The sequence below is a fragment of the Gracilinanus agilis genome, chromosome 1, assembly GCF_016433145.1.
Source record: "Gracilinanus agilis isolate LMUSP501 chromosome 1, AgileGrace, whole genome shotgun sequence".
Lineage (NCBI taxonomy): Eukaryota > Metazoa > Chordata > Mammalia > Didelphimorphia > Didelphidae > Gracilinanus > Gracilinanus agilis.
In genome coordinates, this window is record NC_058130.1 from 425,519,240 (window position 1) to 425,535,930 (window position 16,691).

Consider the following 16,691-nt stretch of genomic DNA (forward strand, 5'->3'; position numbering starts at 1 on the left):
GTCAAATAAAAATTAAGAAATATATTTACAAATGTTTAGGGCTAAAAGAGACCTTCTTCTATCTAATTTTATAACAATAGAGGCTTTAGGGCATGAATGACTTGCCCAAGGTATAAAAAGTCTTAATTCTAAATTATACTTTTCTAAATTCTGAATATTATATAAGAATATTATAAGTATGACATAAGTAAAGATAAGGAAAGGTTCATGGATTAAGGTTTTTAAAACTGACCCATCCTAAAACTAAAAAGAAAGAAAACATAATCCATATACACCTATAGTTATTCTATCAGAATTAATGTCCTAGACTTAGGAGATGGAAATCTTTGTTTTAAAAGAAAATGCAGATGGCATGATAATATATGTATAACCCTGATCAAATTGCTTCCCATCTCTGGAAGGGGGAAGGGAGGGAAAAGATAGAGATAATTTAGATCTTATAATTTCAGAAAAGCTATACTGAAAATTGTTATTGTATGAAATTGTGAAAATATTAAAAAAATAAATTTAAATAAACATTTTTAAAAAGAAAGGAAATACACAAATCCTTGAGAATTATATCTCCTTATACTTAAACTTACTCTTCATACAAGATGCAGTGGCATGTGCTCTACTCTGGTAGGTAAAGCAGCCTTCTTCAATTAGCAGTGGGATAAGTTTTTTGGACAATAGTTATGGCTCCCTTTTCTAGGCTGAGCTTTCATTCAAAAATGCTTTTCATTCTTTGCTTCCAAAAATTGAGTGGCACATTTGTGTTATGAACTCTTTTCATGACATGCAAGAAGAAAAACATTTCAGGAAAACTTTGAATAAGTTATAGTTGTTTCCAGTGTTGAAAATTTGGGCTATTCTAGACATCAGTAACTAAATTCCCTTTCAGTCACTGCCATTAAGATAAATTTAACTTAGATGGACTATATTCAAAAACTTAAGGCTATGATCTTACATTAAATTCTGAAAAAGGATTTCCACTGGCACATGAAAAAAGAATATTTTATGTGATGAAATGCCCAGCTAGTTGAACATAGAGAATAAATTAAACATTGAAAACCATCTTAAATGCTCTTCCCTTCTCTATAGGATTAGGAAAATTACTTCCAAAAATCTAATTCAAGTAACTATTATCTTATTCTTCCTTATTCTTACTTTTCCTTACTCTTCCTTAGAGGACTTAAGAAAATCACTTCAGAAAATGTTATTTAGGTAACTGCTATCTAACCTCCCAAACTGGGCTCTTTGAGCCCCCATACAAAGTATTACAAATGGAGAACTGGAGAGAGATGTTAGAGAGATTCAGAGGTTCTTAATCTTTTTGTGTTTTTTGTGAAACATATGGATCCCTTCTCAGAATAATGTTTCTAAATGACTAAAATACTTAGGATTACAAACAAAACCAATGATACAGAAATATATTTTTCAAAATGCTTTTTTAAAAGGAATATGCCAGGCTCTAGAACATGATCCTCCTCTTTTGACTGAACTCACATGAGCTCAAGAAAAGCCCTATTTTATTTGTAGCAAAAGAACATTGGAACTTCTATACCAGTGATTCCCAAAGTGGGTGCCACCGCCCCCTGGTGGGTGCTGCAGTGATCCAGGGGGGGCAGTGAAAGCCACAGGTGTATTTGGGTGCGGTGAATAAGGGGGCAGTGGTAGTATGTGACAGGGGGCGCTAAGTAATATTTTTTCTGGAAAGGGGGCAATAGGCCAAAAAAGTTTGAGAACCACTGCTCTATACACTCACAGCAGCTCACCCTTCTCAATCCCTTTCCCCAAAAATGGTAGAAAAAGAAAAGAAAACAAAAGAAAAGAAAGTCTTCAAATGAAAGAATGTGTTACCTGTCACAGATGGGAAATAAATTCCTACCAACATTGTAAAGTATGTCATGATGTCTGTCAATACATAAGGAGGGCTGCTAATAAATTTTATTTCCTCTGATGCCGGGAATGAAGGCATATCTTTCTTTTCTACAAATGCTCCTTTATCTGCATAAGCACTCCATAGATTTTCTGTTAATAGAAAAAAAAATAAGTTATGCTTTTTTATGAAAAATGATTTTTATAACTTGGAATTCAGCTATGGTCATGACTGTCAATTTCAAATCTCTAAAACCTTTGATACCACAAAATTAAGCAAGACATTCCACAGATTTGGAGATTAATGGTTAAAAACAAAGTTCTTCAAAATTGTTTAAATCATTTCTTCATTTTTTAATACATAAAATCGACTTCTGAAAAACCAACTTAAAATAGTTCTCATCCAAACCCACAGATAAAATTTATGCCTGGTCTTACATTCAATATTTTCAGTTCTAAAGACAAGTAGCAACTTGTACCTCAGGGCATATTATAATACATATTATATTACAGTACATATATATTACATATAGTACATATACATATATATAGTACATACATATTATAGTACATATAGATGTACTTCAGGACAATTATCTAAAATTATTTTTTATTATTTGTTATATTAACATAGCCAGTAAAACCCTTCCTCTCTTCCCCGCCGTTGAGAGAAGGCATCATTTGTCAAAAAGATATATGTTTATATAAAACTATGTCTTGCTTATTCTATTTTTCATTTCTTTCTCTGGAGGTAGACATACACCAGTCATTCTTCGAACAGTATTTCTGTTGCTGTATAGAATGTTCTCTTGGTTCTGCATTTCACTCTTCATAATTCCATGTAGGACTTTCTAAGTTTTTCCAAAATTAACCTGTTCATCATTTCTTAACTCCTTCTACAAAAACAAAAAGTTTTAGGGAGTTGTCTAGTCTGAGTGTTTAAGTGATATAGCCAGTATATGTCAAAAGTTGGATTTGAAACCACGTCTTACAGACTTGAGGTGAGGTCTATCTGCTATGCCATGCTAATTAGCCTATCAAAAACCTTTATTTTGGGGGGAAATAACTACCCTCTAGTTCATCTGTCATTGTTTAAGTGGAAATTTTCAAATGGAAGTCTCCCCACTTCTTTTTAAGAAATATAATCCTCTCTAAATGAAAATAGCTGTTAGAAACAAACCTACCATACAGCTAAAACTCTTTAAAATAATTATTTCCTCACTTCCCAGCTCCCATAGTTTCACTGTCTATCACAACTCTGGACTCATCTTCTAGTCTTTCAATTCCTCCCTACCTTGGATCATGCTTTATAGTCTCATTTTACAAATAAAGAAGCTGAAGTCCCCAGCTACAAAGCTACGTTTCTTGACCACTAATCAAAATCTCAAAAATCTTTATTTATGCTGTTTCCTCCCTCTCATGAAATATCCTACCCCAACCCATTTAAATCCAACCCCACTTTCAATCCTGTGTAAATGGAATTAGCTCATCCTCATTCATTGTGTAGACTCTAGCCAAAATCATGTCACCCCACCCAACTTAGAATTAAGTGGGGAGGGGAAGGTCTGTTACCCACATGTGATAGTAAGTAACAAATCAAAAACAAGGGCGTTGAGGCTGCCATTTGTCCATGTGAAACTGGAGGTGGACGTAGGAAGTGATGAAAGATGCTACTTTTTAAATATGATGGTAACTTCCTGTGGAGCAGTTGGTGCTTTGAACTTGGTGTAGAAGGATCTCTGGCAAGACCTCAGACTGCTTCCCTCTGAATTGTCACATAGGTAAGTTAGGCTGACTCTCTTTCTCTTCCTTTGGCATTTCTGGGGGCTCCAGCCTTAAGGAGGCCTCTCTTATTGGAGGAGGCCTTGGGGCTAGAAGCCTTGTTTAATTAACCTCTGTGCCCCTCTGCTGGGGTCTCTAAATTCCACCTGGTCTGGGCCAGAGTTTCTCTCTCTCAACTTCCCCATCTTCAAACTTCCTAATTGTAAATAAACCACCATAAAAGTCATCCTGACTTGGGTAATCAATTTCTGGTGACCATACCTTATATATCTAGTTTTTAACTCTTATAAATCCTTCCATGTTTTCCATGATACTTTTCCCTACTCTTCCTGATTACAGTGATTTTACTTCGAATATACTTTGGTTGTTTCATTTGTTCCAAACAAGGTTCCTTGGATACATCCTCCTATAATATTAGAGGTAGGATTATAGATTTAGAGCTAGAGAAGGCCTTGATATGGTGGACAGAGTCAGGAAGAGCTGGGTTCAAATCCCATTTCAGAAAAAAACTGTGTATTTAACCTTCTTTTCTCATGTTCTTCATCTGTAAAATGAGGAGCCCATTGGCCTCTCAGGCTTTAGTTCAAAACATAATACATATTCAACTGATGGAACACTAATATGAAATATGATAATATTTTTAGGTTTAAGGATATAAATTTGAGAAATGGGATTTCCACCTAAAGTCTCCATTTTAAATTTTGCCCATTTCCCAAAAAAAAAAAAAATAAATAAATAAAAGAGGTTATTAGTATGTCTCATTGAAAGAAAAAAAAGTAACCCAGAAAAACCATTAAACCCAAAGGTATAGCTATATTCTTCTCATTAATACTATCCTATCCACCTTTTTTCCTTTATATCCATCGCCACACCAGCCCTTCACTACTTCCTTTTTCAAATAGTTTAACTCATTTAGTTTTTTTTTTTAACTTACCTCGTATGATGCCACTGGCAATCCCTGGAATTCCCTGAATTTCAGTCACATTGTTTTGGGCAAAGTAATCATCACATTTGGCACTAGGCATAGAACTGTTGCAGAAGAGTTTCCACAGGGTTGTTGTCACTGTTTCATTATTTATGACTTGGTATTTAGCACAGACATCAAAATCACGCTTTGATAATGTACGATTCCCAAGAAGACAGACCCTAAACAGAATGGAAGCCAATCAGAAGAATATGTAGTAGATCTCATCTCCTTTCCTCGACTGACTAATGCCAAGGTGAACACATTACCAAATTTAAACATGAGACACACACATAACATCACACATGCCACTCAGCTTTAAATTCTTCAATTATAAATAATCTTAAGTGCAGTGAAATGTTACAGTTTTTGTAAGAAGAGGAAAGCTATTGCTACTTTTTTTCTTTTTTAACCCATACCTTCCATCTTGGAATTAATACTAAGTACAGGGTCCAATGCAAGGCCAGGCAATGGGGGTTAAATGACTTGCCTGGGGTCACACAGCTAGGAAGAATCTGGGGACAGATTTTAAGTCTGGAAGATGAGTTTTCCTGGCTCCAGACCCAGCACTCTAAGCACTATGGCACTGCCTAGCTGTCCTAGTGTCTGTTACTAGTAGCTGCTTAATGCTTGCTGAGAAGTTCAAATATTTCTCTCTCTTCACAAGCATCTTTTTAAAAATAATTTCACTCGCTGATCTACTACGCTATTGACCTGCCTGGCACTTAGCCCCTGAACACTGTCACTCTCATACATGCACATCTGCAATATATTTCTCCATCTAAACCAGGGATTCGAGGTTCTTAAGAGATAATCCCGAGGTGCAAATTAAAATGACACTATCACCAGCTTAACTCAGTAATTCTAGTGAATGAGGAATGCTGATCTGGAGATTTTTAAAAAAATCTCTTCAATAAAAATCATCAAGATAGCAGGGTATCATTTATTACAATTGATCTAAGAAATCAATTTTCTCAATATATTTTAGTAATAGTTTTAAATTGAATAGTATTATTTTTAACTGGATTAATAAAATTAAACTCAAGAGAAAAAAAGATAAGTGTCAGGAGATTAAAATTGCTTATAAAGGGAATTAACTTTGTCCTAATCAAGCTTTTTTTTTCAAACTGGCAGCATCTGGACCTATTTTGATGCTGATCTTAGATAACTACATATATTAACAAGGGCACCAGAAGTTTAAAGTAAGATAATTTTAATGGAGAAAATAAGTTAATGGTCTCATACTTTAGAATTTTTGTAAAGATATCAATTGGAAAAGCCACTAAAGTGCTCTGGTGACATCTAAGTGGTGTTCTGGATAGTTGGAGTCAAGAAGACCTAAGTTCAAATCCAGCCTCATTTACTAGCTCATTTACCCTTAGAACAAGTCATTTAACTTCTATCTGCTGCAGATTCCTTAACTGTAAAATAAGGATATTTTAAAATCATCATCTATCTAAGGATAATTTTAAAATCATCTATCTCAAAGAGTTGTTTTGAGAAGCAAATAAAATAATATTTGTAAAACACTCAGCACAATGCCTAGCATGCACATAGTTAACTTCAAAAATGCTTTTCTCATTCCTTACCGGGGGCATTAATTCCCCACGAGTATTTTAAGAGTTTGTAACTTACAGATCATTTAAGTCATATTTTAGACTAAGAAAGAAGACTCCCAGAATACCTCAGAGTGATGTATGATAATTTTCAAACCCTAAATAATGGCATTTATTCAGCATAGGGTCTTTAGTGACAAAATAATCCTCATCCTTTAAAGATAGCAAAACAAAATAGTGGCAGATGATATTAAAGAATTCCTTCAATTCCCCTTTTATTTACAATAAATATGACGAACAAAAATCACAACAGTAATGAGTTCTTGGTACATAATTAGCTGGGGGAAGTGAGGAGGGTCTGAAGGGGCTGCTTCTCCCCCCAACCTCCACCATTCCCAAAAAACAACCCTCAAGCCATCCATAAGATTGTACCTACTCATATGTATGCAAGTACAACTAAAAATTTCCAAAGCAAGCAGGACTGGATCATATCAAGTAACTAAGATCTCATTCTAATTACTGATCACAGCATATAAGAGGACATCTTACGGAATATTTGGAGGATCAAAAGCAGTCTTGATGACACCAGCATAAATGGCCAGAATTGAGAGGATCACACAGGCCAGGAATACCAGGGCAAGCTTATTGACGTATTTTACTCCTACAAACACCACCATAGCCATCAAGGCAAGTGTGCATGTCCCATAAACTCGCATATTGTTGAGCATGGCACCATTTTCTCCTTCAACATCTTCTGAATGAAATATAGCAGCACTTGGAGAAATATAAGTCTGCAGAAAGGGAAAAACACACATGCACATGAAAATTTATCTCAGAAAGGTACATTTTCCCCCTTTTCAAAAGAACAAAATTCTTCAATGTACCCCAAACAAACAGCTTTTCTAAGGGATGTCCTTTAACCTTAAATTTCATCAGTTGAGTTTTCTGTCCAAACAGCTAACTAATCACTGCTTCTTTGGTCACAAAAAATTAGGGCAAAAAAAGGAGGGTCACTCTATCTAACAGTCTTTTCTGACCCCAAAATTCCCATCTATTAAAAATCAATCCAAGGACAGCTAGATGGCTCAGTGGATTGAGAACCAGGCCTAAAGATGGGAGGTCCTAAGTTCAAATCTGGCCTCAGAAACTTCCTAGCTGTATGACCCTGAGCAAGTCACTTGACCCCCATTGCCTAGCCCTTACCACTCTTCTGCCTTGGAGCCAATACACAGTATTGATTCCAAGAAGGAAGGTAAGGCTTTAAAAAAAAATCAATCCACTCATCTCTAATCTCTACTTTGTGACAGCTTATCCATCCTTCACAAACTGACCCTAATGCTACCTCCACCATGAAACCTTCCCTCATTCTCAATCCCTTCTCCAAGTGTAAATAATCTCTTCTTCATTTGAAGAGCATTTTGCACTCCTTTTAGGTACATGTAGTTTGATCTGTATCTTTTATGATCTCCATTAGACTGTTGCAATAACTTACTGTTACCACTAAATCTTTCTCTATATGTAGATAAAGAATTTATTAAGCATTTCCAATGTGCCTGGCATGGAGCTAGTGCAATATATCAGACCCAAAAGGGTACTTAGTAAGTATATAAATTGGGCAATTTTTAACCTGCAAGGCATCTGATTAGTAAAGCAATGGGCCTTCTGGGCTTGGGCATATTAAAGTACATTAATTCTTATAAACCTAATGGGTTTTTTTGAACTGTTTCACATAATTGAAGAAATGCATTCTCAGGTCAGTGGTTTGGGCTATTACACAAGAGGTGGTAATTAATTCTGAGAGAATGGATTACTATATTACCAAAGGACAAACTTTTTTTTAAAAGTGTTTGAGACTAAAGCAAATGTAAACTCAAAGGAATTTTAGGGACTTCAAACCCAATCATCTCATTTTAGAGATGAGGAAACTGATACTCAGAGAGGGAAACTGATTTGCCCAAGGTCACAGACACACTAAGTAGCACAGTAAAGATTCAAAACCCATGGTCTTCAATTCCAAACATTCAACAGATCTCTTAAAGTCAAGACAAAGTTTGCATCTCCCTCAGAAAAGGAAGCTCCTCTAAATGGTTTGCAAACAGACGGCCCAGTCTGTCTGCATCAAAAAAGAAAAATGTAGAAGTGTCATAATTAACCTTCTGAATAGCTCTTTATGATTAAAGAAGTTTCATACCCATTATCTCAGTTGAAATTCATAGCAATTCTAATGTTCAGTTTTTTCAGTTATATCTGACTCTTTTTGTGACCCTATTTGGGGTTTTCTTGGGCAAAGATGCTGAAATAGTTTGCCATTTCCTTCTCAGTATCATTTTATGGATTAGAAAAACTGAGGCTAAGAGGGTTAAGTGACTTGTCCAGAGTCATATAGTAGTAAGTGTTTGAGGCCAGATTTGAATACAGGCAGATTGACCACAGGTCTGGCCCTCTACCCTTGTACCACCCAGCTGCCCTTACATTTAGTATTTCTTTAATGATCTGTCAGCAGGGATTGAGAATGCTCTCCACACTTCTCTCCTCCTCAACATTCTTATCCTTCCTTGGGCTTCATGAACCAGGCTTTCCTCCTTAAAACTCAGTGTCTTTTGCTGGTTTATCATCCATCTGTTCTCTCTATACTTCTTAGTCATTTAGATTCAATCATTTCTATGTTTAAGACAGCTTTATGACTAGGTCTGAACTCTCTCCAGAATACTGCCTATTAGATGCATCTCAAATTTAACAGGTCTAAAAGAAAAATCACTAAATTGCCTCCCATTCTATTTATCCCATGAAAAATCTGTCTTTACTTCTCTACTTCTATTGAGCCTAACATCCCTATCAATTAAACCACAACATACTCTCTTGGATAGAAACCCACCCTAAATTCAGGTCCTTGTCAACTTTCTTCTATCTGTCTGTCTATCTATCTATCTATCTATCTATCTATCTATCTATCTATCTATCTATCTATCTATCTATCTATCTATCTATCTAAAGAGGCTTCCTGCTTCCACTCTTCACTTCTTCCTCCACTCATAGTAGCTTTTCTGAGCTTTTCTTTCTAAGGCTCAGGCCTGAGAATATTACTACCCTGCTCAAAGATCTTCAAAGACTTCCTACTGCCCCTACCAAGATAAAATACACATCTCAGGTTAAGCACTGAAACTTCCACAATATGGTTCTGAAATATTTGTTTTTTCTGCTTAATCTCCTACCACGTACATTTCAATTATATCCCAACTAGACAATGAGTTATTTCTTAAACTAGATATTCCACATCATGCCTCTGCTGGTTTGAACCAGTCATCCCTAATGCCAAGAATCTATCTTTTTTCTCCTATCTTTATCTCTCTGAAGGCTTCACTCAGCTCAGCTCATATGCCACATGCTCTATGAAACTCTCCTGGTCCCCTTCCTTGGTTATTAATGCTCTTTCTTACTCCTCATATTTTACTTCACAGTTTACTTAAGTGCACATTTTATATGTCCCAGTAGAATATAAGGCAGGGAACTGTTCATATGTGTATTAATTATAATAAAAATAATTTTAATATACATAATAAACCCCTTAAGAATAATGGTAACAGCTAACATTATATAGCAACTGTTATATTCCAGGCATTGTGCTAAGTGCTTTAAAATTATTATCTCATCTTATATTCACAACCACCTTGGGGGGTAGGTACTATTATTGTCCCTATTTTCAGATGTGGAAATTTAAGGAACGGAAGAGACTTGCCTTTATACTGACTGTCCTACATACCTGGCATTCACTGTCTAGCTATCTCTGACCTCAAGTCTTTCTTTAATCGAACTTAAGGGTTGCCTTCTACAGGAAACTTTACCTCCTCCCATCTTACACCCCTCAAATTACTCCTCTCTATTACCTTGTACATACGGGTTATCTCAGTAATAAAAATATTAATGGCTCAAACCTACTCAAAACTTTAGGGAAAGCCCTCTTGACATTATATATACTTATATACACAAATGGGCAGTCGGGTGGCACAGCAGATAGTGTGTCAGACCTGGAGTCAGTAAGACTCATCTTCCATTATCAAATCCATTATCAGATATACTAGCCATGTGACCCTGAGCAAGTTGCTTAATCCTGTTTGCCTCAATTTCCTCATTTGTCAAATGAGCAGAAGAAGAAAATGGCAAACCACTCCAATATCTCTGCCAAGAAAATCCCAAATGGGGCCATAAAGAGTCAGACACAACTAAAAATATCTAAACAACAAATACCTTACCTTCTGTTGGAGAAGACAACATTTACAATCTGCCTGAGAGCAGGAATGATTTCATTTTTGTGTTGTTAGCTCCAGTGCCTATCACAGTGTATAGCACTTAATAAAGTCCTATCTACTGATTGTTAATTATTTCACTACTAAAATTCTCAAAACTGCAGTAGAGTATCTCACAGTAGAAAGAACGTTAGGTTATGGATAAGAATCCTAGTTCTACCACTTATCAGTCATAAGATTTTGAGTAGTTATTAACCTCTCTGAGCCTCAGTTTTCTCAGTACTTCTAATATCTATCCAAGAGAATCTTTTGAATAAGAAATTAGGTCAGATAACAGCTATTATTCATCATGCAGTGAGAGCTGAGATAGCTGAAAGTTTTAGTTACCTCTGAGAAGTCAAACCATAAAAAGACCTCAAAAATCAAAGGACATAAGTTTGAATTTCTTAACATTTCTGAGGCTCAATTTCCTTGTTTATAAAAAGGATTGGATTAGATAGCTACTTTCTGACTCTAAAACTATGATCTTACTTTGATAAGGCTAATTCAGTAAAATGGGATTTGATTTTTAAAAATTTTATTCAATTTGAAAATTCTGAACTTGCTTCACTCCCTCAAAAAAGGGGATGTTTTCTTTATACAGTGGAATTCAAAGAAAACTATATACAAAACTTTGAATCTCCATTTCATAACACTTGCTTTTTTAAAAAAGTGCCTAACAAATTCAACATGTTTATTTTAAGCTGTCCTGTGTGGGGCTTTTTTTTCTATTCTGTGTATTTCAAAAATCTTTCAAAGATTTTCTTTTTTTCCTGACACCTCTATTTTGCTAAGGCATTCCTCTCTCAACCCTTCCCCCTACCCTGTGGCCTGTGAAACAGAGGTTAAAACACCCTTGAATTTAAAAATAGGCAAGGAAAATGAATCCACTCAGTGCCCATGACCAATGTGTATCTCTTTTTGTACCTTCAGTCCATCACTTGGCTGTCAGGGAATGAGTGACATATGTTTCATCCTAAGTATGACTTTATTTTTACATGTCCATTGCCTCATCAGCTATGAGAGAGCTGAATTTTTGCCTGCCTTCCACTCACTTAAGCTAGATGATTGCCTTGGAACCGGAAATTTAACAATCACTCTCACCAGTGACTTTTAATCTAGTCACAGAATTTCTGAGGCTGAAGAACATTATTTCCATCTACTTCCATTTTATGGATGAAGAAACTGAGATGCAGAAAGGAAAAGGAGTTGCTCAAGGTCACAAGGGTAAAATATAGTAGATCCAGGACTTTAACTCAGATCCTTTTATGTAGCATTTTGTATTTCTGTTTTTGTAAATCTTTAATTTCTATCTTAGTAACAACTCTAAGACAGAATAGAAGGACAATATTCGGAGTTAAGTGAATTGCCTTACAAAATTAGTTACAAAGCTAGGAAGTGTCTGAGGCTAGATCTGAACCCACATCCTTCCATTCAGGTTTCTCTCCTGCTCTCAAATGCTCATGCATTTGAAAGCATAATAATGTCATGTGAAAAAAAAGAACCAAATGCTAAGCTGAACTGTAACCTAATTTCTTAAGCAGCTGCAGAGGAAAAAAGGTATTTAAAGTGGTTAGAAAGAAGGAACTAAGTAAAGGAATAATGATGGAGCAGAAGCTTATCACTGACTTTTACAACAGCTATATTTAGTCCAAATTCTTAATGAAATCAGCAGGAATTATTGGCAACCATCTTCCAACATTCCTCCAGCCTCTCCTTTCTTCCACCCACCTGGGTGGCTAAACTTAGTTGCTAATCTATGGAAAGATGGACCAAAGGTTCTAATTCAATTAAAATAATATTTTAGAGGCAAGCACACTTGGACAAAACTTGTGGTTTGTTGGTTGTGGGGTTTTTTGTTGTTTTTTTTTTTTTTTTGAGGGGAGTGCAGGAGAATGAATCTAGCAAGAGCAGAAAATGCCTTCAGAGGAATCTAGTACTACGTAGGTCCTGCTGCCATGATGAGAAAAAAAAGACTTGAAAGATTCCCAGCCTAAGTGGCCCAGAACTCATGCCTTCCTACTAACCCAACTTCAACTGACTTGTTTTCTATATTTGGTGACCTCTTAGAGCCACGAGTTCAATGATCACCATGAAGCAAATGACTCACTCCCACATCTATAAATAAAATTCTAGTGTCTCTCCTGAGTCCAGTCATATGATCAACTAATTACTGGACATTTCAAACAGTATATCTCAGTCACAGAACTAGCCTTTTCTCTAAAACCTTTGTCTTTTTAACTTCTTGGTTTGCACCAAGGACACCACTATCCATATATATTTTATTTTTAAATAATACAATTTTACAATATATTATATACAAATATAATGTAAATTTTTTAAATGCATAATATATAAATAATATATAAATAATATAATATATATAAATAATGAGATAGATTTTATATATACAGATATACAAAAACATAAAAATTTGTAACCTTGGAACCCTCCTAGACCCCTCACTCATCCTCACCACACATAATTGCTAGGTTGGATGGAATCCTGGCCTAAAGTCAGGACAATTAAAATTCAAATCCTATGGGGCAGCTGGGTAGCTCAGTGGATTGAAAGCCAGGCCTAGAGATGGGAGGTCCTAGGTTCAAATCTGACCTCAGATACTTCCCAGCTGTGTGACCTTGGGCAAGTCTCTTGACCCCCATTGCCTACCCTTACCACTCTTCTGCCTTGGGGCCAATACACAGTATTGACTCCAAAATGGAAGATAAGGGCCCTAAAAAAATAAATAAATAAAAATTTTAAAAAATTCAAATCCTGATTCAGATGCCTAATGTGGCCCTGGGCAAGTCACTTAATATTTGATTGCCTCACTTTCTTCATCTGTAAATGGGGAACAGCACCTACCTCCCAGGGTTGTTAAGAAGATAAAACATTTGCAAACTGTAAAGTGTTAGATAAATGCATGTCTACTATTATCACCCTGATTTAAGATTTAATCATCTCTCACCTGGCCAATTTCAATCTTTCTTTTCTCCACAATTTTTTAAAAATACAAAATGGACCATGTTACTGACATGGATCAATAAGACCAGAGATTACCCATTACTTTTAGGATCCAAAACAAACTCCTATTGCCATTTAGAGCCCTTTACAATCATTCCTCTCCTTAATGCAACAAAGTCACATAGCCAGAGTATCCTTCTGGCTTGCCCTCACACATAATGTGTTGCATCTCTCCTCTTCATATCTCTCATGGTTGTCCTTATGCCCAGAACACACTCTTTCAACCTTTCCCCTGTGAGAATAAAATTGAATGAATACTCCTGATATTTTAATTTAAAATATTTAATAATAACAAAAATGAGAGAGAAAGGGATTCCTTCAGCCAAGTGAGCAGAGCACAGAGCCAGAGATCCACACCTGCCACACTTTACCAAAGCAAAGCCCAAAAAAGAGCCCCACTGATTGGGTTTCAGACAAATTTATTTCTCAAAGGTAACAATGTAAAGTGAGCAGGTAACGGAAAAGGATGCAGCTCAGGTGCATCAAATTTCCACCCACACACTCCCAATTCCCTAGTTTTCTTCACAGCTCAGCTGAAGCATTACTCAATTCCTCTAACATGACTTTATATTAGTTTTGTACACATTTACGTGTGTACACATTGTCTCCTCTTATAGCCTTGTAACCTCCTGTAAGGACAAAGACTGCTATTTTTGTCTTGTATCCTCAGTGCTTGGAACATATCAGGTGCTGAATTAATGCATATTGAACGGACAACTACTTGAGTCTCAAATAAAATCCCTCCCAGGTTGGGCAGAGGGAAAGCTGTCGAGACAGTGTTTCTAGAGTTTCTTATTCTTGGCACCGTCTCAAACCAAAGACCTTCTGGAAAGGCACAGAGTCACTCTGGGGAGTAAAATGTGGGTGAGGGCTAATGTCAATAGTGGGGCATTAGAGGATACTCCCTAATCAGCGATCTTCTCAACAAATGGTCCAGGAGTTTTTGTAACCTCTTGAAAGGAATGGAGAGGCAGCACAGTGTCATAAAGTGACACCTTTAAGTGAGAACAACCCGCTATCAAATCAAATATACCGCCTGTGTCAAGTCAACAAACAATTACTAAACACTTCGCTCTAGGTGTTGTGTGGCCGTAGGCAAGTCCCTTAACTTCTTTATGCTCAGGACAAGCCTGCATTGGTCAAAGGACTTTCCTCACCCAGAAGTGAGGAAATATACAAGTTATAGGTCTCTAGTCCCAATGAACGGACTGATGGCTTTTAAATAAATGAATTTGGCAATGATGGAGAGAATTGCATTTTCAATATAATCCAACCGACAAAAGACTTACCAAAAAAATCTCAATTGTCCCCAAAATATACATGGCTCCTGCAAAAGTGGTGCCCAGATAGAAACAGAGTCCAACTGCCCCTCCAAATTCAGGACCTAAAGACCTTGATATCATGTAATATGAGCCTCCAGCTGTAAAAAGCAAAGGTGGGGAGGGAGAGAGAAAACAAAATCAGCAGTGTGAGCTTACTTTAAAGACTGACTGGTGGCTGAAGTGACAAAGAAATGGGAGGGCAATTCTACTCCATATGAAAAAAAATTCAGGTTTCAGATCCTATATACCCCACTTCCCCCCACAAAAAAAGCCTTTCAAAGGTAAGGAGAGAAGCACCAATTTTTAAAATGAACCTCAATTATAATTTTGTAGTACTCTTGGGGCAGCTGGATGGCTCAGTGGATTGAGAGTCAGGCTTAGAGATGGGGAGGTCCTAGGGTTCAAATCTAGCCTCAGACACTTCCCAGCTGTGTGACCCTGGGCAAGTCATTTCACCCCCATTGCCTAGACCTTACCACTCTTCTGCCTTGGAAACAATACATAGTATTGATTCCAAGATGGAAGGTAAGGGCTTAAAAAAAAATGAATGAATAAATAAATGATTTTGTGGTGCTCTTGCATAAATAAAAATGAAAGAGAATTAAACACACAGTTTATATATATATATAAACTATATATATATATATGTTTATGTATATACATATATATATATATATAAAAATAAAAATATAATTAGTCCTATTCCAACAAAACAGAGAGGGAGGAGATCAATGAATTGGGCTTGCAACTTAAAAAAATTTAAAAAGAACAAATTAAAAATTCCCAGATAAAAACTAAATTGGAAATCCTAAAAATTATAGGTGAAATTAATAAAATTTAAAGTAGAAGAACTATTGAACTAATAAATAAGACAAGGAGCTGGTGCTCTGGAAAAATAAATAAATAGATCAAGTATTAGTTAATCTAATTAAAAAAGAAGAAATATCCAACAAAAAATTAGTCCTATTAAAGCACATCGACCCCCCCCCCAAGATGTTTGTTATACTCTACCACAGGATCCTTTACCAAGCCTCAAAGTGATAAAGCAACCTCAAACCAAACACCCATCATTAAAATTACCAGAGGCTGCCTGTTGTTAACCACAACATTCTTTAGAAGCTTTTTTCTAGAATATCATTTTGAGAACCAGAAAACCCTAGCTTGACTGATTTTTGAAAAAATACTATTAATGTCTAAGAAGCTAAATGCTTGTCACTGTGATTTATTATCTTCTTTATTCAATAGTGTATTTTAAGTATATATGTTAATGTATGTGTTATCAATTATACTTGATGAATTAACTGTGAAGGGAATAAAATCCCGGGAAAACCCTATAAATGCACAAGATTTTGTTTTAAGGGTTTAAAAAGTAATCTCTAACTCATTGGAATGACTAGTATATTAAAATATTTTTTCCTATAAGTTGTACCATCTATTTAGAGGCAAGAAATGTTCTGTTCTTTGAACATGACAATCAATCTCCTGATTTTAGACATTTTTACTGGCTGTCCCTCTATGCCTTGAACTTTCTTCCTTCTCTCATCTCTGCTTCCTAGATCTCTTCCAGGATCAGCTGAAATTCCATCTTCTGTAAGAAGTCTTTCCTAGTCCTCCCTTCAGCTCCATTCTCCATGCTTTTGTACCCCATATCTGGAATACCCTCCCTTCTCATCCCTGCTTCTAAGAATACCTAGTTTCCTTCTAGATTTTATCTTCTCCATGAAGTCTTTGCTGATTAGCTAGTTTCTAGTACCAACCTCCTCAACAGGCAATTCTCAATTCATCTGTCAAACTGATCTTCCTAGAGCACCAGCCTGACTGTGTCAACTCCATTAAAATTAACTCTAGTGGTTTTAACTACCTTATGATTAACAGTGCTATTTATAAACACTATATATTATAT

General features: G+C 36.0%; 1 protein-coding gene across 2 annotated transcripts in view; it reads right to left on the reverse strand.

The window, feature by feature from the left end:
* Nucleotides 1–16,691, reverse strand: part of SLC12A7 (solute carrier family 12 member 7) — a 158,202-nt gene that overhangs the window by 61,179 nt on the left and 80,332 nt on the right. For both annotated transcript variants that reach the window (XM_044665299.1, XM_044665290.1), the window contains exons 6-9: nt 14,756–14,886; nt 6,709–6,950; nt 4,574–4,785; nt 1,840–2,010 (exon numbers count right to left, since the gene is read on the reverse strand). In XM_044665299.1, the coding sequence (XP_044521234.1) occupies nt 1,840–2,010; nt 4,574–4,785; nt 6,709–6,950; nt 14,756–14,886 (756 nt within the window). The remainder of the gene's footprint in view (nt 1–1,839; nt 2,011–4,573; nt 4,786–6,708; nt 6,951–14,755; nt 14,887–16,691) is intronic.